This window comes from Muntiacus reevesi, chromosome 1, assembly GCF_963930625.1.
Source record: "Muntiacus reevesi chromosome 1, mMunRee1.1, whole genome shotgun sequence".
In the NCBI taxonomy this organism is placed as follows: Eukaryota; Metazoa; Chordata; class Mammalia; order Artiodactyla; family Cervidae; genus Muntiacus; species Muntiacus reevesi.
Genome location: NC_089249.1, coordinates 177,279,712 through 177,303,894, shown reverse-complemented (window position 1 = coordinate 177,303,894; position 24,183 = coordinate 177,279,712). Strand labels below are relative to the sequence as shown.

Here is a 24,183-nt window from a genome sequence, read left to right as displayed (position 1 = left end):
TAGGGGTCCCAGAAGAAGAAGAGAAAAATAAAGAATATGAGAAAATTTTGGAAGAGATTATAGTTGAAAATTTCCCCAACATGGAAAAGGAAATAGCCAATTAAGTTCAAGAGGTGCAAAGAGTCCCATACAGGATAAACCCAAGGAGAAACACCAAGACACATACTAATCAAACTAACTAAGACTAAACACAAAGAAAGAATACTAAAAGCATCAAGGGAAAAGCAACAAGTAACAAACAAGGGAAATCCCATTCGCTTAACAGCTGATTTTTCAGCAGAAACTCTGCAGGCCAGAAGACAATGACAGGATATATTTAAAGTACTAAAAGGGAAAAACCTACAACCAATATTATTGTACCCAGCAAGGATTTCATTCAAAATTGATGGAGAAATAAAAAGCTTTCCAGACAGCAAAAGTAAGAGAATTCAGTACCACCAAACCAGCTTTTCGACAAATGTTAAAGGGACTTGTATAGTCAAGAAATACAAGAGAAGAAAACGATCTACAAAATCAACCCCAAACAATTAAGGAAATGACAAAAGGAACATATATATCAATAATTACTTTAAATGTAAATGGATTAAATGTTCCAACCAAAAGACACGGACTAGCTGAATGGATACCCCCCCTCTCTACACACACACACACACACACACACACACACACACACACACATATATATATGCTGTCTACAAGAAACCCACTTCAGATCTAACGACACATATAAACTGAAAGTGAGAGGATGGAAAAATATATTCCATGCAAATGGGAAGTAAAAGAAAGCTGGAGTAGCAATCCTCATGCCGACAAAATAGACCTTAAAATAAAGAAGATTACAAGAGATAAGGAAGGACACTACATAATGATCAAAGGATCAATCCAAGAGGAAGACATAACAGTTATAAATATCTATGCACCCAACATAGGAGCACCTCAATACATAAGACAAACACTAACAGACATAAAAGGAGAAATTGACAGTAACACAATAATAGTAGGAGACTTTAGCACCCCACTCACACCAACAGACAGATCATCAAAACAGGAAATTAATAAAGAAACACAAGTCTTAAAAGATACATTAGATGAGATGGATCTCATTGATATCTTCAGGACATTCCATCAAAGGCAAAAGAATACACCTTCTTCTCAAGTGCTCATAGAAAATTCTCCAGGATAGACCATGTCTTGGGTCACAAATAAAATCTCAGTAAATTTAAGAAAGCTGAAATCATATCAAGCATCTTTTTGGCCACAACGCCATGAAACTAGATATCCATTACAAGGGGGAAAAAAGCTGTAAAAAAACACAAACACCACAATACGTTTCTAGATACCCAACAGGTTACTGAAGAAATCAAAAGGGAAATCAAAAAAATTTTAGAAACAAATGAGAATGAAAACACAACAACTCCAAACCTATGGGATGCAGCAAAAGCAGTTTTAAGAGGGAAGTTTATAGCAATTACAATCCTACCTCAAGAAACAAGAAAAACATCTAATAGATAACCTAACTTTACACCTAAAACAACTGGAAAAGCAGAACCAAAAAGCCCCAAAGTTAGTAGATGGAAAGAAATCATAAAGATCAGAGTGGAAATAAGTGAAAAAGAAATGAAAGAAACAACAGTAAAGATTAATAAAACTAAAAGCTGGTTCTTTGAGAAGATAAAGAAAATTGAGAAACTTTAGCCAGACTCATCAAGAAAAAAAGAGAGAAGAATCAAATCAACAAAATTAGAAGTGAAAAAGGAGAGGTTACAACAGACAATGCAGAAATACGAAGGATTATAAGAGACTATTACGAACAGCTATGTGGCAATAAAGTGGATAACCTGGAAGAAATGGGCAGATTCTTAGAAAAGTTCAATCTTCCAAGACTGAACCAGGAAGAAATGGAAATTATGAACAACCCAATCACAAGCACTGAAATTGAAGCTGTGATTAAAAAAAAAAAAAATCCCCAAAACAAAAGTCCAGGACTGGATGACTTCACAGGGGAATTCTATCAAACATTTAGAGAGGAGCTAATGCCTAGCCATCTAAAACTGTTTCAAAAAAAATTTCAGAGGAAGGAACACTTTCAAACTCATTCTACGAGGCTGCCATCACCCTGATATCAAAACCAGACAAAGACAACACAGAAAAAGACAACTACAGGCCAATATCAGTGATGAACATAGATGCAAAAATCCTCAACAAAAATTTAGCAAACAGAATTCAGCAGCACATCAAAAAGCTCATACACTAAGATCAAATTGAGTTTTTCCAGGAATACAAGGATTCTTCAATATAAGAAAATCAATCAACGTGATACACCATATTAACAAATTAAAAGATAAAAGCCAAATGATAATCTCAATCGATGCAGAAAAATCCTTTGACAAAACTCTGCACCCATTTATGATTCAGTTCAGTTCAAGAAGAGAAGTGAAAAGCAAAGGAGAAAAGGAAAGATGTTCCCATTTGAATGCAGAGTTCCAAAGAATAGCCAGGAGAGATAAGAAAGCTTTCCTCGGTGATCAATGCAAAGAAATAGAGGAAAGCATCAGAATGGGAAAGACTAGAGATCTCTTCAAGAAAATTAGAGATATCAAGGGAACATTTCATGCAAAGATGGGTTCGATAAAGGACAAAAATGATATGGACCTAACAGAAGCAGAAGATATCAAGGAGAGGTGGCAAGAATACACAGAAGAACTATACAAAAAAGATCTTCACGACCCAGATAATCACAGTGGTGTGATCTCTCACCTGAAGCCAGACATCCTGGAATATGAAGTCAAGTGGGCCTTAGAAAGTATTTATGATTAAAACTCTTTTTAAAAAAGGGCATAAAAGGAACCTACCTCAATATAGTGAAGGCCATGTATGATAAGCCTACAGCAAACATTATTCTCAATGTTGAAAAGCTGAAAGCATTCCCCCTAAGATCAGGAACAAGGCAAGGGTGTCCACTTTCACCACCATTATTCAACATAGCTCTGGAAGTCCTAGATACAGCAATCAGAGAAGAAAAAGAAATCAAAGGAATCCAGATCAGAAAAGAAGAAGTAAAGCTCTCATCATTTGCAGATGACATGATTCTGTACACAGAAAACCCTAAGGATAGTATCAGAAAATTACTAGAACAAATCAGTGAATTTAGTAAAGTTGCAGGATGCAAAATCAATACACAGAAATCACTTGCATCTCTATATACTAACAATGCAAAATCAGAAAGAGAAATTAAGGAATCAATCCCATTCACCATTGCAACAAAAAGAACTAAATATCTAGGAATAAACTTACCTAAGGAGACAAAAGAACTGTACACAGAAACTTGCAAGACACTAGTAAAAGAAAGCAAAGATGACATAAACATATGGAGAGATATTCCATGTTCCTGGGTAGGAAGAATCAATATTGTGAAAATGGCTATACTACCAAATGCAACCTACAGATTCAATGCAATCACTATCAAATTATCAATGGCACTTTTCACAGAACTAGAACAAAACATTTCACAATTCATATGGAAACACAAAAGACCCCGAATAGTTAACACAGTCTTGAGAAAGAAGAATGGAGCTGAAGGAATCAACCTTCCTGACTTCAGATTTTACTACAAAGCTACAGTCATCAAGGCAGTATGGTACTGGCACAAAAACAAAAATATATACCAATGGAACAAGATAGTGAAAGGTTGTTGCTGAATGATAAGACGCCGGGATTCTTGGCCTCAGGACGAGACGAATTCAATCCGGGACCAGAGACGAGGCTGGATCGCTCAGAGCTTTTGTGTAATAAAGTTTTATTAAAGTATAAAGGAGATAGAGAAAGCTTCTGACATAGGCATCAGAAAGGGGCAGAAAGAGTACCCCCCTTCTAGTCTTTAGCTGTATGTTATATAGTCACTCAACAGTCTGTTAATGAAAAGAAAGGAATGTCTTAGAATTTAGAATGGCACCAGATAATTCATCCCCGGCCATAAAAAGATTGACTTGAATCTTGTAGAAGGGCAGATTACCAAACAAATAGTTTCATTTACATAGATTAGGGGAACAATATCTGAGTAAGTAGGTTAGGCCATTTGGCGGAACCAACTTGAAGACAGAGTCTGGGGTACATTAACATAGCTTAAGACAACATTTCTATAAGAAAAAGAAATGTATTGGTTAACTCAAGGTTTGAAAATAGTTAGCTTCAGGTGAAACCAGGTGTCATGGCAACACAGCATTTTAAGAGAAACCTCCTTTTAAATTTGTATAGAGAAGAAAAAAATATCGCTGGTTTGTTTCCTCCTGCCACTTAAGAGAGATAAAAATGGCTGGCGCTTGCAGCCTGTTTCCTCTGTTTGGAGACCCCTGGCCTTCCTGCCTGTTACCCTCTCAATAAAAAGCCCAACAATAAACCCATGCACCTATGGGTACCTTATTTTTGACAAAGGAGGCAAGAATATACAATGGGGCAAAAACCGCGTCTTCAGTAAATGGTGCTGGAAAAACTGGACAGTTACATGTAAAAGAATTAAATTAGAACATTTCCTAGCACCATACACAAAGATAAACTCAAAATGGATTAAAGACCTAAATGTAAGACCAGACGCTATAAAACTCTTCGAGGAAAACATAGGCAGAACACTCGATGACATAAATCAAAGCAAAATCCTCTAATGCCTCACTTTCTAGAGAAATGGAATTAAAAGCAAAAGTAAACAAGTGGAACCTGATTAAACTTAAAAGCTTTTGCATAGCAAAGGAAGCTATAAGTAAGGTGAAAAGAGAACCCTTAGAATGGAAGAAAGTAATAACAAACGAAACAACCGACAAAGGATTAATTTCCAAAATATACAAGCAGCTATACAACTCAATACCAGAAAAACAAACAACCTAATCAAAAAGTGGGAAAAGGACCTAAACAGACATTTCTCCAAAGAAGACATGCAGATACAGTTTGGCTAACAAACACATGAAAGGATGCTCAACATCGCTCATTATTAGAGAAATGCAAATCAAAACCACAATGAGATATCAATCACCTCACACCAGTCAGAATGGCCATCATTAAAATGTCTACAAACAATAAATGCTGGAGAGGGTATGGAGAAAAGGGAATGCTCTTGTACTGTTAGTGGGAATGTAAATTGATACAGGCACTATGGAAGACGGAATGGAGATTCCTTTCAAAACTAGGAATAAACCGACCATGTGACCCAGCAACCCCACTCTTAGGCATATACCCCGAGGAAACCAAAATTGAAAAAGACACATGTATCCCATTGTTCATTGCAGCACTAATTGCAATAGTTAGAACACGGAGGCAACCTAGATGTCCACCTACAGATGAATGGATAAAGAAGTTGTGGTACATATACAAATGGAATATTACTCAACCATAAAAAGGAATACATTTAAGTCAGTTCTAATGGGGTGGATGAAACTATTATACAGATGAAGTAAGTCAGAAAGAGAAAGATAAATATCATATTCTAACACATATATACAAAATCTAGGACAATGGTACTGAAAATTTTATTTACAGGGCAGCAATGAAGGAAACAGACATAGAGAATAGACTTATGGATATGGAGAGAGGGGAGGAGAGGCTGAGATGTATGGAAGGAGTAACATGGAAACTTATATTACCATGTATAAAATAGATAGCCAATGGGAATTTGCTGTCTGGCTCAGGAAACTCAAACAGGGGCTCTGTATCAACCTAGAGGAGTGGGATGGGGAGGGAGGTGGGAGGGAGGTTCGAAAGGGAGGGGATATAGGTATACCTATGGCTGATTCATGTTGAGGTTTGACAGAAAACAAAATTCTGTAAAGCAATTACCCTTCAATTAAAAAATAATTAATAGAACCAAACCAAAGAAAAGTAAAAATAGACAGAAGGGGCTCCATCAAATTTGAAAATCTGTGCATGAAAATCTTAAATAACAGCGTGAAAAGGCAACCTGTGGGATGGAGGGAAATATTTGCAAATCTTATGTCTGATATATGGTAGTATCTAGAATATATAGAGAGAGTTCTTACAACTTAAACATCATAGCATTAAAGCACATATCAAACGTTGTGAGAAAGCAACATACAAGGTGGAAGAAATCATTGAAATCTTTTTAAAAATAATTTTATTTATATTTATTTACTGACTGTGCTGGATCTTCGTTGCTGTTCAGGCTTTTCTCTCGTTGCAGATGGTGGGGGCTACTTTTCACTGTGGTGTGTGGCTGCTCATTGCTGCACACTCTCATTTCTGGGGTACACATTCATTGCTGTGGCTTCTCGTTTGCGGAGCAGGACTCTGGGTCATGCAGGCTTCAGTAGCTGCAGCTCCCCAGCTCTAGAGCACAGCCTTAGCTGCAGTGCCTGGGCTTTGTTGCTCCACAGCATGTGGGATCTTCCTGGATTGGGATCAAACTCATGTCACCTGCATTGATAAGCAGATTCTTTTACCACAAAGCCACCTGGGAAGCCCAAAAATGTTGAAAAATCTTATCTCTACTAAGAGGATAACATCCAGAATATATAAATAATTTCTACAATTAAACAGACCGATAACCAAATTGAAAGTGTTCATACTATTTGAAGATTTCTCTAAAGATGACCTATAAATTGCAAGCAAACATATAAGAAAATGCTCAAAATCACTAACCATTATGAAAATGAAAAGAAGAAAGACATAACATTTCACAATCATTATGAGGGATACTGTGAAAAAAGCATATGTTGACTAGGATGTAAAGAAACTGAAATTGTTTTACACTGTTGGTGGGGATATGAAATGGTACAGCCATGTTGAAAAGTACTATATGGGCTTCACAGGTGGCACTTGTGGTAAAGAACCCACCTATTAATGCAAGAGATTTAAAAGACTTGGGTTTGACACCTGGGAAGGTCCCCATGGAAGAGGAAATCATAACCCACTCCAGTATTCTTGTCTGGAGAATTCCATGGGCAGAGGATCCTGGCAGGCTATAGTCCATGGGTTGCAAAGAACGGACTGTTGGTGGGAATATGAAATGATACAGTTCAGTTCAGTCACTCACTCATGTATGAATCTTTGTGACCCCATGGACTGCAGCATGCCTGGCTTCCCTGTCCATCACAAACTCCTAGAGCTGGCTCAAATTCATGTCCATCAAGTTGGTGATGCCATCCAACCATCTCATCCCCTGTCATCCCCTTCTCCTCCTGCCTTCAATCTCTCCCAGAATCAGCTTCTTTTCCGATGAGTCAGTTCTTTGCATCAGGTGCAGCCATGATGAAATGTCCTATATAATTCTCTTCAAAATTAAAAAAAAACATTTGATACAATCAAACATCTGATTATACTAAAAAAAAGCAGTTTCTCTGAGATATATGCATGCCTATTTACACAGCACATTCTTCTTCATAACTAAAAGGTGGAGGCAACCCAAGTGTCCCTTGGTAGATGAAGAGATAAACAAAAATCTATCACACACACATGTGATGGAATACTAGTCAGCCTTAAAAAGGATAGAAATTCTGTCATATCCACCTTGCCCATTTGCAACATGGGCACACCTTGAGGACACTCTGCTAAGTGAAACAATCAGATGCAAAAAGACAAATGCTGTATGTTTTACGCATCTGGGGCATCTGAAGAAGTCACATTCATAGAGACATAAAATGGAATGATGGCTGCCAGTGGTGGAGATAAGAGGGAAACAGGGAGTTATTGATTAGGGGTATGGAGTTCCAGGTTTTTAAGATGAAAACATTCTGGAGATCTGATACACACAAGGTGAATATGCTAAACACTACTGAACTGTACAAGGAAAATTAGTTACAACAAAAGTTATATTTTACATTAAAAGGTAGAAACCTCTGAAGCTTACTCTAAAATCAACATCAAAACTACAATATAGTCTTCCAATGTAATGTGTTTATTGTCCACCTAAACAAAATAAAGAAGCTAGAGCTGTATCATGTACATTTTGGAGTTCAATGACTAATTAACACTGAACTCAAATAATAATCAGGCAGTAGGTGTGAATTGAGAATCTACTATGTACCAGCAGTTTGCAAAGCTATAACATGATGAATATATATATATACACCACTCTTAACATTGTACAGTGATCTTCACTACAATCTGACATGTAGGTTTACACAGAGGCAAAGTCAAGGTGCAGAGTTTAAAAATCATTTTCTTCAAGACCATTGGAGAATTTCTACTATATCTAATATTGAACCAGCTTTCCTGATTTAGTCAAACTCAGGATTAATGATTTTTTACCAAGATTCACTGATTCCTTAATATTTGTACCATTAAATTTTACTATAATAGATGGTGGCAAATCTACACTTGTATAGAAAAATATTATATTTTCCATTTTCCTTTAGAAACTTTGATTACGGTAGTAGAAGAAAACTTATGGAATGAAAAAATACAGTGAGAAAAAGGAAGAAGAGGGAGACAGAAAACAATGAAGAAAGGAAGGGGGAAGGAGGGAAAATGAGGCACAGTGAGATGAAGAGAGAAATAGAGGAAACAGGGAGAGTGGGAGACAGAATGATATAACTTGGAAAGAAAAGATATTTTGAAGAACTGGCAAAGGTAGAATTAATTATGAAGGCCAGATATGAGACAATGGGAATAAGAATTGAGCAGAGACCTTGAAACATGTTCCATTTGAGTAGTGAGCAGCAATCTGATGACCTGGGTGCTATAGTCCCTCCCCAGCCCTCCTGAGCAGGAGAGCAGGGAGGTGGAGAGCTGTGATCAGGGAGACAGGGCAGGTCCCCACTGATGGTCCAGGGAAGAGAGGACAGCCTCCTGGTATTGACCGTGGGAGTGATGACTCTACCAAAGGGAGACACAACAAGGAGGACTTGACTCAGTCCAGGCTGTGTGTTGGGTCCATGGAGCACAAGGATGGATCTCTGAACAGGCAGGTGAAGACCAAGGATCCAGGTCCCCCAGGGAGTGTGAGACCGAGGGCCAGGAAGCTGTGCTCACCATGAAGAAAGTGCATCTTCTCTCCCCAGCCCTGCTCCCCACAGAAGCACCAGCACCTTCATCCTTATTCAGAGGTGTCTGTGCTGACAAGACACCATTTGTTAGGGTCACAAGTAGTCAGGACACTGTCACCAGTTGCGTAGATGGGAAACAATAGCTTAGCAGTGAGTGGTGCGCCGGATTCATGGTCTCCGAAGGGAAAGATTTAACTCCTGGACCAAAGCCAGTCTCAGTCACTCAGAGTTTTGTGCAGATTTTACTTAAAGTGAAAGTGACAGAAAAATCTTCTGTCATATAGAAGACATCATAAGGGGGCATAGACATCAGAATTGGGCAGGAGAGTACCCACCTCACTAGTTTAAGCGGGGCCTTATATACTTCTCAACTAGCTGCTGAGAACAGATGAAAAATGCCTCAAGGCTGTGAGAATTTTGTCCAGACCCTTCCCTGTAACATACATCCTGGGATGACATCAGTATGAGATTAGCCAGAAGGAACAGGTTAACCCAGAGCTCAAGGCTATGGAAGTTTTTACCTGGACAGTCTTCCTTAACATACAACCAAAGCTCAAAAAGCTGCATGCCTTTGAACAAGACATACTGCTGCCTACAAGACCTACCTGTCTAAGGCAAAAGCATGTGAGAAAGATGGAATGTTTACCTCCTCCTTAAAGGGTCTTACTTAGGCTTGGACTCCTTATCAACCTGCCTAAGTTAACTCTATCAAAGGGTCAGTGGAACTTTGGGTATCATGCATCCACGCTGACTCCCTGGGGCTCCCAGCTGCTGTCTGAGGGGAGAACCAAGGGCAGGGAGAACTAGGAGCCTCTGAAGCAGGAGCAGGTGCTCCCTGTTGCCCTGTTGGGTGGCAGCATCAGTGAACAAAAGGGGGAGGAGGAGGAACAGCCCCGCTGCAGGACCGAGGGAAATCATGGTCTTCCTAACTCCTCTAGTTGGATCTGGGTGACCCCAGGCCAGCACCAAGGAAGGGCCAAGGCTGAGTGTCCTAAGGCCCCTGCTAGGTAGTCCAGGGAGATTGCTGAACACAGAGTTACAAGCATTCAGCCTTGAAGTAAAGAGAGATCTAAGAATTTTTTAGTCATGTACCTTCACTGGTAGGTTTTGAATTGGGACCCATATGCTGCTTCAAAGGCTACCTGTTCATGACCATGCCCGCTGTATGTTACCAAACTGCAAGTTTCGGGTCTTATCTGTGGACCGTTAGTCTCTTGGTGGCAAAGATACTTTATCCATCTTTGCCTCTTGCACTTGTGTACATGTTTCATGATGTGCTTCCCTGAAAGGTTGAATAAGATGCTTAATGAGAGAATGAATTGGGTGAATGAGGAATGAATTTGTCAAACCAAATGCAGTACCTCCCCCAAAGCCCTGTAGTCCTCTCCTCGGGACACATTGTCCCCCTCTGTCCGCCCTCCTTCACGTGGCTGTGTGTTTCTGGCCCAGTCTCTGCAGGGCATCCTTCACGTCCTTGTTTCTCAGACTGTAGATGAGGGGGTTGAGCATCGGAATGACCAGCGTGTAGAAGACAGAGACCACCTTGCCCTGCTCCATGGACTGCACAGCTCCCGGCTGGGCATACATGACAAAGACAGTCCCATAAAAGAGGGACACGGCTGTCATGTGGGAGCCACAGGTGGAGAAGAGCTTGTGTCTCCCTCCTCCTGAGCGCATCCTCAGGATGGTCCCTGTGATGTAGCCATAGGAGATGAGGACCACGAGTGTGGTGCCCACAATGATGAGGCCACAGATGCCAAACATGACCAGCTCATTGATGGTAGTGTCAGCACAGGCAAGCTTGAGCATAGGAGGCACATCACAGAAGAAGTGGTTGATGTGGTTGGAGCTGCAGAACGGGAGGCTGAATGTGAAGCTGGTCTGCAGGATGGAGTTGAGGCAGCCCCCGCAGTAGCAGCTCAGCACCAGGCAGGCACAGACCAAGGGGCGCATGGAGATGGGGTAGCACAGGGGGCTGCAGATGGCCATGAAGCGGTCATAGGCCATCACGGCCAGGAGGAATCCCTCAGTGGTGACCAGCAGGGAGAAGAAGAAGAACTGGGTGGCACATCCCTCAAAGGTGATGACCTTGGAGGAGGACAGGAAGTTGGCCAGGGCCTTGGGAGCGATGACAGAGGAATAGCACAAGTCCAGAAAGGAGAGGTTCTTGAGGAAGAAGTACATTGGGGAGTGCAGACGGGCATCCAGGGTGATGACCACGATCATGGTGAGGTTCCCCAGGACAGCCACCACGTACAGGGCCAGGAACAGAGCAAAGAGCAGGGCCTGGGTCGGTGGACCTCCCTCAAATCCCTCCAGCACGAACTCCTGCAGAGGCATCACTGAGAGATTTCCATTTCTGTGGGGTTGCATGGCCCTGAACTGATGACACCCAGAGTAGACAGCAGAGAGCAGGCAGGGGCATCAAGAGGGAACAGGTCAAGGTCACAAGGTCATATTGTCTTGCAGACCAGAGAGCCTTCAGTGCCTCTCTGCCTACTGACTAAGAGACCACAGCTGCCCGTTTCTGATATGCTCAGATGAACCTGAAGTGGCAAAGATTTCCTCCAATTCACTAAACCACAAATATACAGATTTCATTCCCTCTGTGGGAAAGTCTGAGCTGCTATTTATTGGGGCAGAGATGAGTGATTCAGTGAGAACTTGCAGTGTGAGCAGTGTTGCAGACCCTTGTCCCTCCTCTCAGAGAAAAGCTTTCCACTTCCAAGTGACTGCCCCTAATGGTGCTACTTCCACACTTGCTCATGTATCTTATTGTAAACTATCTGTGCCTCATTAACTAATTCATTAATCTTAGAAATGTGAACTGAGGACCTCATACCTACCTGCTCTTGAGTTGGTGATGATTCCATCTCCAGAAAGGAAACAGAGCAGGAACCAGCTCTCTAGAGGCAAAGTTGTGTGTTTTCTGTCTGTTTCTGCTGCAACCCCTGAGCCCCATCTCAGCTTCACTGTCTGGAGCCTGGACCACAGTGTCATGCTCTCAGCAGAGCGTGGTGTGTCCTTGAGGACCACAGGGAGCCTCCTGCCAATGTCCCAATGTTGGAAAAAATGTAGAGGGGACAGCCCACCTCCATGGTCTGAGAAGGAGCAGGACAGTGGCTGCGACACTTTCAGGAGATGGGCATGTCCTTCCCTGTCCTGGCTCCTCGGGACACCCTGTGAGGTGACTGCTTAGAGCCGTGGGAGCCTCCAACAGGGTCACATTTGCTCAGTGTCTGGGTGCTCCTGCCGGGTGCTGCTTCCTGTCCCTGTGACAGCACAGACCTCCCTTGTCTGCACTGCATGGGGCTGACCACCACACTCACGTGGGACGTGGGCACCCGCTGTGTGATGTCCAGGGGTATGATTGAGGGACGGTTGAGTGGGGAAGAATGGTGGGCACAGAGCCACAGTGCCTCTCGGGGGTGAGGGGTGGGGAAGGAGGGTTTGTGAGAGGGTGGAGGCTGAGTCCAAAGAGACTGCACGCTTCTTAGAGGTCAGATCTGCAACGTCATGGAGCTGGCTGCCTTTGGAGGGACAGAGTTCCCCAGAAGTGGGGATGTGCAGGCAGAGGGTGGTGGTGAGTGGTGCCTGTTGAGGAGCAACGGCCCCCATGTCCCCTCCCAGCCTGAAGTCCTTAGATGGTGATCCACGAGAGGCAAGACTTTCCAGTAGAAGTGCAAGTGAAAGAGTGGGTTGTCTAGCATTTCTTTCCTGGGCTGTTTGACTCCAACCCTCACACGACAGCAGAGGGGGACAGTCAGACCAGGGATGCTCTGGATGGCTCCTCCCAAATCAGGTTTTGATCTGGGTGTTATGCATGGAATTTGCAGTCTGCGCAACACACCTTGGTCACCCACCCCGTACATGGAACTCCCTCTGTGCATACCTGAGATGACCATGCCCTTCTTGTCTATCTCTGCTCACTCCCTGCTCATGCACACAATGGAACCACTTTGACCAGAGTGACCAACTCTCTCATCCACCATTCTCAGGCAGGCTGTCTTGTTTCTTTGTCCCCTGGGCTTCCCAGTTTCCTGTTTCTGTTCTGTTTCCCAGGACAACTCATCCACCTCAGAAACCTTGGATCATCACAACAGTGACCTCTAGGATGCCTGGGGAAGCACATGAGCAGAGATTGACATTTTCATCATGAAAGCCAAGTCGTGGTTTGGTTTTTGAAATACAAACTCACATTCCTTTGGCTTGTTGAAATGACCCAGTAGAGCTGTGGTGGTGGCTTCAATAAACCTGCCTCTGAGTTGATCCTGAGAAATACTTTCCCAGATGAAGCAGAAGAATCAGAGTTGTCTGCAAGACTATTTGTAGTGACTGCATCCTGGGTCCTTTCATTCTGAATCTAGTCACTCAGGTGTGGTCTGAGGTCCTGCAGAACCAGTGGGGCTGCGAGCTACTCTGAAATTCAGAGTCTCAGGCACTGAATTAAAATCTACATTTATACAACATCCCCTGATTATTTCCACTCTCATTGGTGTTCAGATCCGCTGCCCTAACTGACCCTGCCCAGGGCAGTGGGGAGTAGGGGACCTTGTTGTCCAGGACCCAGGCTCCCAGGACTCACCTGTCAGTGATGCTGACCACGCCTTGCTGAGTGATGACCACAGTGCTCCTGTGATGTCAGGAGGGCCATGGCTCACCCAGGACCCTGTGCTCACGGGGAGGACAGGACTCCTGACCCAGGTCTGTGCTGGCTATAATTACGTGGCACTGAGCACTCCCCCCCCCCCCGCCCCCATCCACCTCTGGCCTCCTGTGCAGGGAAGTGAGTGAGGAGGGGACAGCAGAGGGCAGTAGGCTCTGGCTCCAGGAACTCCTGGGTCTTGATGGAAGCACAGCAGGAGATGGACTCAGTCACCTGACTCTCCACATTATCTGTCATATGGGCAGCATGTAGGTTCCTGCACCCGAGGGTCACTCTGCTGGGAAGATGCTCTCTGTTTGCAGGTCTGGGACTTGAGGCCCCGAATGGCCAATTAGGCGAGACCTGGGCTTCTGAGTGCCCTAGGATCCATAACCCCCTGGGTCCTAGGAGCTGCAGTCCTGTGGCCAATCGTCCTTTGATGTGTCTCAGTCCAGTACAGGGGAGGCGCACAGCCTGAAGTCCATTAGGGATCCGTGCATGTGGGTGGGGCACACAGTAGAGAAATGCAGATGACTTATACAGATTCTATGACTGTCCTTGGAAAGATCTCCCTGGGCGGCAGGTGGGACCTCCTGGCCCACATCCCTCTCTCTCCTCTGCTCCACCCTCATCTGCTGCTGCGAGGAAAAGTGACAGGTGGGGAGTCTGTGCCCAGGGCAACAGCACAGCCCTTTCTATGACACCTATTACCATTATGACCCTTTTTTATGCTAAAATTGTCCTGTTTTGGGCTATTTGGACTCTCTTCAAGGCAGCCCTACACTCAATGTGCTCAGTGGCTTCAGATGTGTCCAACTCTTTGCAACCCCATGGACTGTAGCCCTCTAGGCTCCTCTGTCCATGGGATTCTCCAGGCAAGAATACTGGAGTGGGTTGCCATTTCCTTCTCTGGGGGATCTTCCCAACTCAGGGATCAAACCCACGTTTTTTATGTCTCCTACTTTGGCAAGAGAGTTTTTTTTTTTTTTTTTTTTTTTTTTTTACCACTAGCACCACCTGGGAAGCACTAAATATATCCTCTAAAAAAATGTTAATCCTGGCTGGAAAAGGAAAACCAATATACAAATGTGATAAATGTTTAATATTAAAATATACAAAATATGCTGGATAAAGTTGTATTGTAAACATTCTTTTAAAAAAAACATAAGACTGGGTGGCTCAATAATTATTTGAAAAAGTAGATTTCAGGGCTAAATGTTCATGTGGTGATATTTTATAATGAGAAAGTTTTATTCTGGATAATGTGAGCTTTCAACTGTATAATGTGAAAATTTAAATTTGTGTACAACTAATAGAGATTTAGGGTTCGTTCCAGTGGTCATATATGGATGTAAGAGTTGGACTGTGAAGAAGCTGAGCTCGGAAGAATTGATGCTTTTGAACTGTGGTGTTGGAGAAGACTCTTGAGAGTCCCTTAGACTGCAAGGAGATCCAACAAGTTTATCCTAAAGGAGATCAGTACTGGGTGTTCATTGGAAGGACTGATGGTGAAGCTGAAACTCCAATACTTTGGCCACCTCATGAGAAGAGTTGACTCATTGGAAAAGACTCTGATGCTGGGAGGGATTGGGGGCAGGAGGAGAAGGGGATGACAGAGGATGAGATGGCTGGATGGCATCACTGACTCGATGGACATGAGTTTGGGTAAACTCTGGGAGTTGGTGATGGACAGGGAGGCCTGGTGTGCTCCGATTCATGGGGTCACAAAGAGTCGGACACGACTGAGTGACTGAACTAAACTGCACTGAACTGAATAGAGATTTAAAATGTAAAAACTGACAGAATTAAAGTGAAATGCATACATTCAAATTGCAGTTGATGTCTTAACATGCCTCTCAATAATAATGAAACGAGAAAATTGTAGCCATTTGTTAGGCTGATTCAAAATATTAACTTAATGGACCCACTTGGCATAGATGAACACTATACTCAGCAATTGCAGAATATAAATTCACTTGAAGCACACTGAACATCACTGTAGTAAGGTGAATAGTGTCTCCCTCTTAAAATGTCTATTCAGACATTCAAAAGGTGGTCTTATTTTAATATAGGGTCTTTCCAAATGAATGAGTTAGGATGAGTTCATGCTGGATTAGGTGGACCCTAAATCCAATGACTGGTGTCCTTATAAGAAGAGGGACTGATACAGAGACACAAGACATATGGACGAAGGGCATGTAAAGACTGGGCAGAGGTTGGAATGATGCAGGAACAGGGGAATGAATGCCAAGGGTGCCAGGAGCCTCCAGGAAGAGGCAAGGAAGAATGCTTGTCCAGAGCTTTCAAGGGCAGCAGCCCCTGCTGACAAATTGATTTTGGACATCTTTCTCTGGACCTCAAGAGAGTAAATTCCTGTTGCTATAAGTCACCAGTTTTGGGTTAATTAGTTACAATGGCCCTGGTGACTGACACAGGAGGGCAGGGAGGGAGTTTGCTTTTACCTGGCATGGTCAGCAATACACCTTTACTCTCCTATCTCAGGGGTGGGTCATCTCTCCAGTTCAAGGCAAAATGCACTCTTCAGAGATCTTGATCACCTTTCTTAATTCTTCCTTATTCTAGTTCACTTATTTCTATTGTTTACACATGATAACATGCTCTAATTACTTGTGAAATCTTCTTTAGAGAAATGTTTATACTACTTCCTTTTTTGAATTTTTCAATAATGTATATTATGTAATGGACATTTCCCCCCTCTAAGTGTATATCTACAATAGAAATGGATTCCTGAATAGAAAGACACATTTTTCTCAACCTCATTAAGTTTCATATTAGTCTTACATTATGAAGGTTCCTTTCCTTACATCTTTCTTCATTTTTGTCAACCAGTTACTCAGTACTCAGGCTAGAAGCCTTCCCTTTTAAGGAAACTCTGTGGAACTGAAGCAGTCTATAAGGTGTCCTTGTGACACAGTGCTGACTAAGCATCTGCAGAAAGGTTACCCATGCCGATCCGTCTCTTCTGTTCTAGTCTCTTCACCTGGTCTCTGTGCGTCTGGACTGTCTACATTCATAACTTCCACGAGGACAGGGGGCTGAATTGTTCTTGCTGTCAATCATTCTGGCCTTTCAGGGTTCTTGGTCAGCAGCTGCAGCATATAGAATTCTTCCCTTCTCTACTTATCTGGCCAGTTTTCTTAGAAAACTTTTGTAGCAATGTAACACATTCAGCAGTGTAGGAGTCTCTGTTTGTCCCATCCTTGGTCATATTGATGGGTATATCAAATCTATGCTATCTATGGAAAACCATTTCAGTATTCTTGCCTTGGGAACCCCATGAACAGAATGAAAAGGTAAAAGATAAGACACTGAAAGATGAACTCCCCAGGTCGGTAGGTGCCCAAAATGCTACTGGAGAAGAGTGGAGAAATAACTCCAGAAAGAATGAAGAGATAGAGCCAAAGCAAAAATAACACCCAGTTGCGGATGTGACTGGTGATGGAAGTAAAGTCTGATGATGTAAAGAGCAATATTGCATAGGAACCTGGAATGTTAGGTCCATCAATCAAGGCAAATTGGAAGTGGTCAAACAGGAGATGGCAAGAGTGAACGTCAACATTTTAGGAATCAGTGAACTAAAATGGACTGGAATGGGCGAATTTAACTCAGATAACCATTATATCTCCTATTGTGGGCAAGAATCACTTAGAAGAAATGGAGTAGCCATCATAGTCAACAAAATAGTCTGAAATGCAGTACTTGGATGCAATCTCAAAAATTACAGAATGATCTCTGTTCATTTCCAAGGCAAACAATTCAATAACACAGTAATCCAAGTCTATGCCCCAACCAGTAATGCTGAAGAAGCTGAAGTTGAATGGTTCCGTGAAGACCTACAAGACCTTCTAGAACTAACATGCAAAAAAGTTGTCCTTTTCCTTCTAGGGAACTGGAATGCAAAAGTAGGAAGTCAAGAAACACCTGGAGTAACAGGCAAATTTGGCCATGGAGTACAGAATGAAGCAGGCCAAGGCTAATAGTTTTGCCAAGAGAATGCTGAGAAAGGTGTTCTTATCTCTCCTTGCTATTCTTTGGTACTCTGCATTCAAAAGAGTATATATTTCCTTTTCTCATTTTCCTTTCACTTCTGTTATTGTCAAAACTATTTGTAAGGCCTCGTCAGACACTCATTTTGACTTTTTGCATTTCTTTTTCTTGGGGATGGTCTTGATCCCTGCCTCCTGTACAATGTCATAGTTGTCCTCTGTCCATAGTTCTTCAGGCACTCTGTCTATCAGATCTAATCCCTTGAATCTATTTCTCACTTCCACATAAGGGACTTGATTTAGGTCTTACCTGAATGACCAAAATGGGCACAATAAAGGACAGAAATGGTATGGACCTAACAGAAGCAGAAGATATTAATAAGAGGTGGAAAGAAGACACAGAAGAACTATACAAAAAAAGATCTTCATGACACAGATAATCATGATGGTGTGATCACTCACCTAGAGCCAGTCATCCTGGAATGTGAAGTCAAGTGGGCTTTAGGAAGCATCACTATGAACAAAGCTAGTGGAGGTGATGGAATTCCAGTTGAGCTATTTCAAATGATGCTGTGAAAGTGCTACACTCAATATGCCAGCAAATTTTGAAAACTCAGCAGCGGCCACAGGACTGGCAAAAATCAGTTTTCATTCCAATCCCAAAGAAAGGCAATACCAGATCATGGCATCTGGTTCCATCACTTCATGGCAAACAAATGGGGAAACAATGGAAACAGTGACAGACTTTATTTTTGGGGGCTCCAAAATCACTGCAGATGGTGACTGCAGCCATGAAATTCAAAGGCTTTTGCTCCTTGGAAGAAAAACTGTGAGCAACCTAGACAACATACTAAAAAGCAGAGACATTACTTTGCCAACAAAGCTCTGTCTAGTCAAAGCTATGATTTTTCCAGTAGTCATGTATGGATGTGACAGTTGGACTATAAAGAAAGCTGAGCACTGAAGAATTGATGCTTTTGAACTGTGGTGTTGGAGAGTTCCTTGAGCTGCAAGGAGATCCAACCAGTCCATCCTAATGGAGATCAGTCCTGGGTGTTCATTGGAAGGACTGATGCTGAAGCTGAAACTCCAATACTTTGGCCACCTGATGGGAATAACTGACTCATTTGAAAAGACCCTGATGCTGGGAAAGATTGAAGGCAGGAGGAGAAGGGGACGACAGAGGATGAGATGGGTGGATGTCATCACCGACTCAATGGATATGAGTTTGAGTTAACCCCGGGAGTTGGTATTGGAAAGGGGGAGGCCTGGCGTGCTGCAGTCCTTGGTGTCACAAAGAGCTAGACACATCTGAGTGACTGAACTGAACTGATAATCACCAAGAGATATGTACTGAGAGCTTACTTATGACAGCAGCTTGCAAAGCATTGTATGGGATGAACAAACAAAATAAACCACTTCTAACATTGTGCAGTGATTTTCACTGATATCTGAAATGTAGGTAATGTAAACAAAAAGACAATCTATAGGATTTAAAAAAAAACTTTTCCTTCAGATTATTGGAGAATTTCTATTCCATTAATATCTGACCAGGTTTCCTGATTTATTCCAAAGTCCTAGTTAATGCTTTTCTTTCTTTCTTTTTTTTTTTTTTTTTTTTTTTAATGCTTTCTAAGAAGAGTAAGTTGTTGTCCTATTGCTAAGTCATGTCCAACTCTTTGCAACCCCATGGCCGGTTTCCTGGCAGGCTCCTCAGTCCATGGGGTTTTCCAGGCAAAAGTAATGGAGTGGATGGCCATTTCCTTCCCCAGGGGACCTTCCCAGACCAGGTATTGAACCCGCATCTCCTGCATCAGTGGGCAGATTCTTTACCACTGAGCCACCAGGGAAGCCTAAAAACAATGGATACTTTACTGTTTGTACATTTAAATTTTACATATCGGTGATAATTGCACTCCTGTGTAAGAAAAAAAGAAGATTGCACTTTCTTTTTTCCATTCCAAATCTTGTTTAAGATTAGGAGTGCAATGCTTTGGGAAACCCATGGAATGGAGAACAAGTGAGAGACAGGGAGTGAAAGAAGCAGGAAGAGAAAAGACGGAAGAGGAGGAGAAGGAAGAGGGCGGGAAAATAGGCTGGGGGCGGAACGACCCTATCACTTGAGAAGTTAAGAAACCATGTCATTTGTGGAGCAGAAAATTTGGGGATTTCGTTTTAAAAATTGCATTCAAAGATAAATATAGTCAAGTAGGACGGACATAGAATTAATTTTGGAGATCAGTAGGCAAAAGAGTTCGACAGAGACGGTGTCGTATATGTCAGATTGAGTAACCGTGAGCCGCAGTCCGATAACTTAGCTGTCAGCCCCTCAGGCAGTTCTCCTGGGAAGGGAGAGTAGGGAGATGGAGCGATGTGATCCAACAGACAGGCCACGTTCCTCCTGACCCTGCAGAGGACAGACCATCCCGTGTCCAGGGGGCCTCGGGAGTGACTGTGAGAGTGGATGATTCCACTAAAAGGAGACATGTTTAAAAAAATAATAAATAAATAATAAATAAAAGGAGGCGTGTTAAGGTGGCCATTGGGCTCTGAGTCCAGGCTGTGTGTTGGGTCCATGGAGCACAAGAATGGAGCACTGAATGGGCTGGTCAAAATTAAGGGTCCCAGGGAATGTGGGACAGAGGGCCAGGGAGCTGTGCTTCTGTCAAGAAAGTGCCCCCTCCCTCCCCACCCCTGCTCTCTGCTTCAGCCACCAGGCCCTCCGTCCTTATTCAGGGATGTCTGTGCTGACAAGGTCCCGTTTCTTAGGGCAACAAGTAGTCAGGACACTGTCACCTGTCAGGTTGGATGGTGAACTTTGGGTGTCAGGCATCCACGCTGACTCCCTGGGGCTCCCAGCTTCTGTCTGAGGGGAGAACCCAGGACAGGGAGCACTGGGAGCCTCTGAAGCAGGAGCAGGTGCTCCCTGCTGCCTTGCTGGGTGGCGGCATCAGTGAACAGGAGGCCAGGGGGAGGAACAGCCCCGCTGCAGGATTGAGGGGAAGCGTGGTCTTCCTAACTCCCCTAATTCCCTGTGGGGACCCAGGCTATCACCAAGGAAGGGGCCAGGATGAGTGTCCTGTTTCTCCACCCCCTGCCACTGCCACTTCTAGGTGCTCCAGAGGAGATTGCTAAGCACACATTTACATTAGATTCATAGATGAAATGAAGAGAGAGGCCTCAGACTGTTAGTTTCATACCTTCCCTGGAGGACATTGAACCTGGAATACACGCGTTGTTTCAATACTCTGCTCATTACTCTGCCTGCTGTATTATCCAGACTTTGAGATTAGAATCTTGCCCCATCATGGGCCATTATTTTTCCAGTGGCATTCTCCATCTCTGCATCTCAGACTTGCTTGTGTGGTTCAACATGAGCATCCACAAAGGATTGAGTGAAATGGGTGAAAAAATGAACTGCATGAATGAAGAATATATTCCTCAGACAAAACCCAGTGCCTCCCCTAAAACCCTCTTGCTATGTTCTCAGGACACTGTCTGTCTGTACACATTCCTTCACGTGGCTGTGTGTTTCTGGCCCAGTCTCTGCAGGGCATCCTTCACGTCCTTGTTTCTCAGACTGTAGATGAGGGGGTTGAGCATCGGGATGACCAGGGTGTAGAAGACAGAGACCACCTTGCCCTGCTCCATGGACTCCACAGCTCCCGGCTGGGCATACATGACAAAGACAGTTCCATAAAAGAGGGACACAGCTGTCATGTGGGAGCCACAGGTGGAGAAGAGCTTGTGTCTCCCTCCTCCTGAGCGCATCCTCAGGATGGTCACTGTGATGTAGCCATAGGAGATGAGGACCACGAGTATGGTGCCCACGATGATGAGGTCAGAGATGGCAAACAAGACCAGCTCATTGAGGGTCGTGTCAGCACAGGCAAGCTTGAGCAGAGGGGGAATATCACAGAAGAAGTGGTCGATGTGGTTGGAGCTGCAGAACGGGAGGCTGAATGTGAAGCTGGTCTGCAGGACGGAGTTGAGGCAGCCCCCACAGTAGCAGCCCAGCACCAGGCGGGCGCAGACCGAGGGGCGCATGGAGATGGGGTAGCGCAGGGGGCTGCAGATGGCCATGAAGCGGTCATAGGCCATCACAGCCAAGAGGAAAGCCTCAGCAGTAGCCAGCAGGGAGAAGAAGAACAGCTGTGTGGCACAGCCCCCAAAGGTGACCTTGGAGGAGGACAGGAAGTTGGCCAGGGCTTTGGGGTAGATGACAGATGAGTAGCACAAGTCCACAAAGGAGAGGTTTTTGAGGAAGAAGTACATTGAGGAATGCAGACGGGCATCCAGGGTGATGACCATGATCATGGTGAGGTTCCCCAGGACAGCCACCACATACAGTGCCAGGAACAGAGCAAAGAGCAGGGCCTGGGTCTGCGGACCTCCCTCAAATCTATCCAGCACGAACTCTTGCAGAGGCATCTCTGAGAGGTTTCCATTTCTGTGGGGTTGCATGGCCCTGTGCTGGGGGACATGGGGTAGAGCTGGTGGGAGGCAGGGAGAGGGAGCAGGTCAGGGCCACAAGGTCATACTGTCTTGGAGAACAGGATCCCTTCAGTGCCTCACTACCCACTGACCAAGGGACCACCAGCTGCCCAGCTCTGCTTTCAGATGAGCTCAGATTAGCCTGAAATGGCAAACATTCCTCTGGTTCACATCTTCATATACTTGCTTGGAGCCCTCCCTCCATGGGAAACTGAGTGTTGCTGAGGATCTGAGGTGGCATCACAGGTGTCTTTCTGAGCTGAGAGCCTTTGGTGTAAAACTATGCAGCCCTGTTTCATTCCTTTCAAGGAAATATTGCTTCACCTCAAGGATGCTCCTAAGCTGTTGTATTTACACATCTTGCTCAAGTATGTAATTTTGTGTTTTCTGCACCTTATTTGACTGATTCATTAATTTCAGAAGTATTATTAAGCACTTTCTGTTCCAGGACTGACCTAGTAACTGTTCCACTGCTACTTAAGCTGGCAGCAGAGCAGGGACCAGTCCTCACCAGGCTAATTCATGTGCTTTCTGTCTCTCTCCCCTGTGGATGGATACTCAGCTCCAACTCAGCATCTTTTTTTTGAGCCTAGACCAGTTCTCTGCATCGTTGAGGACCTCAGGGTGCTTCTTGCCAATGTCCAGATGTTGGACAATTCATAGAAAGGGGACAGCCCAACTATGGTCTGAGAAGCAGTGGGACAGGGGCTGTGACACATTCAGGACTTGAGCATTTCCTCCCTGTCCTTACTTCCTTGCCTCTGGCTCTTCTACACACCCTGTTTAGTGATTGCTTGGAGCCATGGGAGCCTCCAATATGGTCACATCTTCTCAGCGTCTGGGTCCTCCTGCTGGGTGCTGCTTCCTGTCCCTGTCACAGCCCAGACCTCCGTTATCTGTCCTGAGCAGGGCTGACCACCACCATCCCATGGGACATGGGGACCCGCTGTGTGATGGCCAGAGGAATGGTCAGAGGAGATTGAGTCTAAAGTGGTAGGAGTGGGGAAGGAAGGTGGACACAGGGCAACTGTGCCTCCCAGGGAGGGGAAGAGGATCAGTGAGAGGATGGAGGCTGAATTCAGAGATTCCACATTTTCTAGGGATCAGAGCTGTAGCATTGTGGATCTGGCTTTCTTTGCAGGGAGAGCTCCATGCCAGTGGGGGTGTGCAGGCAGATGCTGGATGGTCAGTGAGAGGGGAAGAAGGGATGATCCTCACATTCCCTCTCATCCTGAAGGTGGTCTGTGAGAGCCATGGCATTCTAACAATAGAGGGTGTGGTGAAAGAATGGGTGGTCCAGCGTTCCTCTCCTGGGCTACTTGACCCCACCCTCACATGGCAGCAGAGGGGATGCTGGTAGACCCCCTCAAATTCAGGCTTGGACCTGGTGCTCAGGGTGGAGTTGAGGGTCTGCCCCACACACCTTAGCCACGCACCTGACCAGGTCCTGGGCCCACACACTCACACCTGGGGGGGCATATCCTTGCCCTCCACTCTGCCCACCCACGTGCTCACCCACATAATGACATCAAACGTGACCAGAGGGACCATCTCCCACCCACCACCCTATTGGGTGACTTTGCTTCTGTGTCCACTGGGGTTTCTGGGTTCATATTTGAGACCGTTTCCCAGAACCATGTGTTCACCTCACGCGCCCTTGGGTCATCACAACAGTGACTCTAGGATGCCTGGGGGAGTACATGAGAAATAATTGGCATTTTCATCTGGGAAGCCAAGCTCCCGGGTTTGTTTTTGAAAAAACAAACTCACATTCCTTTGGCCTTTGAGATGACCCAAGTGGGGCTGTGGTGGTGGGTTCAGTAAACCTGCCTTTGAGTTGAGCCTGAGAAGTACTTTCCCAGGCAAAGCAGAAGAATCCATGTCGTCTAGGAGTGTCTATTTGTAGTGGCTGTGTCCTGAGGCCTTTCCTTCTGAACTCTCATTACTCATGTGGTCTAAGCTCCTGCAGTGTCAGCTTAAGAAGCCAAGAGCTCATCAGAAACACAGAAGCTTGTGCACCAAAGTAAAATCTACATTTACTACAGAACCC

At 44.3% G+C, this 24,183-nt stretch overlaps 2 protein-coding genes across 2 annotated transcripts; both read right to left on the bottom strand.

The window, feature by feature from the left end:
- Positions 1 to 10,409: 10,409 nt before the first annotated feature.
- On the bottom strand, positions 10,410 to 11,360 carry LOC136165056 (olfactory receptor 9S13-like). The gene has a single exon (XM_065930947.1). The coding sequence runs from the start codon at positions 11,358 to 11,360 to the stop codon at positions 10,410 to 10,412; it is 951 nt and encodes a 316-aa protein (XP_065787019.1).
- Positions 11,361 to 21,155: 9,795 nt separating this feature from the next.
- LOC136165049 (olfactory receptor 9S13-like) lies at positions 21,156 to 22,103 on the bottom strand. The gene has a single exon (XM_065930937.1). It carries the CDS (start codon positions 22,101 to 22,103, stop codon positions 21,156 to 21,158), a length of 948 nt encoding a protein of 315 aa, XP_065787009.1.
- Between the last annotated feature and the right edge of the window lie 2,080 nt (positions 22,104 to 24,183).

Bases quoted from the DNA above. Each gene is read 5' to 3' on its own strand.
- LOC136165056 (XM_065930947.1), bottom strand. From the start codon at position 11,360: ATGCAACCCCACAGAAATGGAAATCTCTCAGTGATGCCTCTGCAGGAG.
- LOC136165049 (XM_065930937.1), bottom strand. From the start codon at position 22,103: ATGCAACCCCACAGAAATGGAAACCTCTCAGAGATGCCTCTGCAAGAG.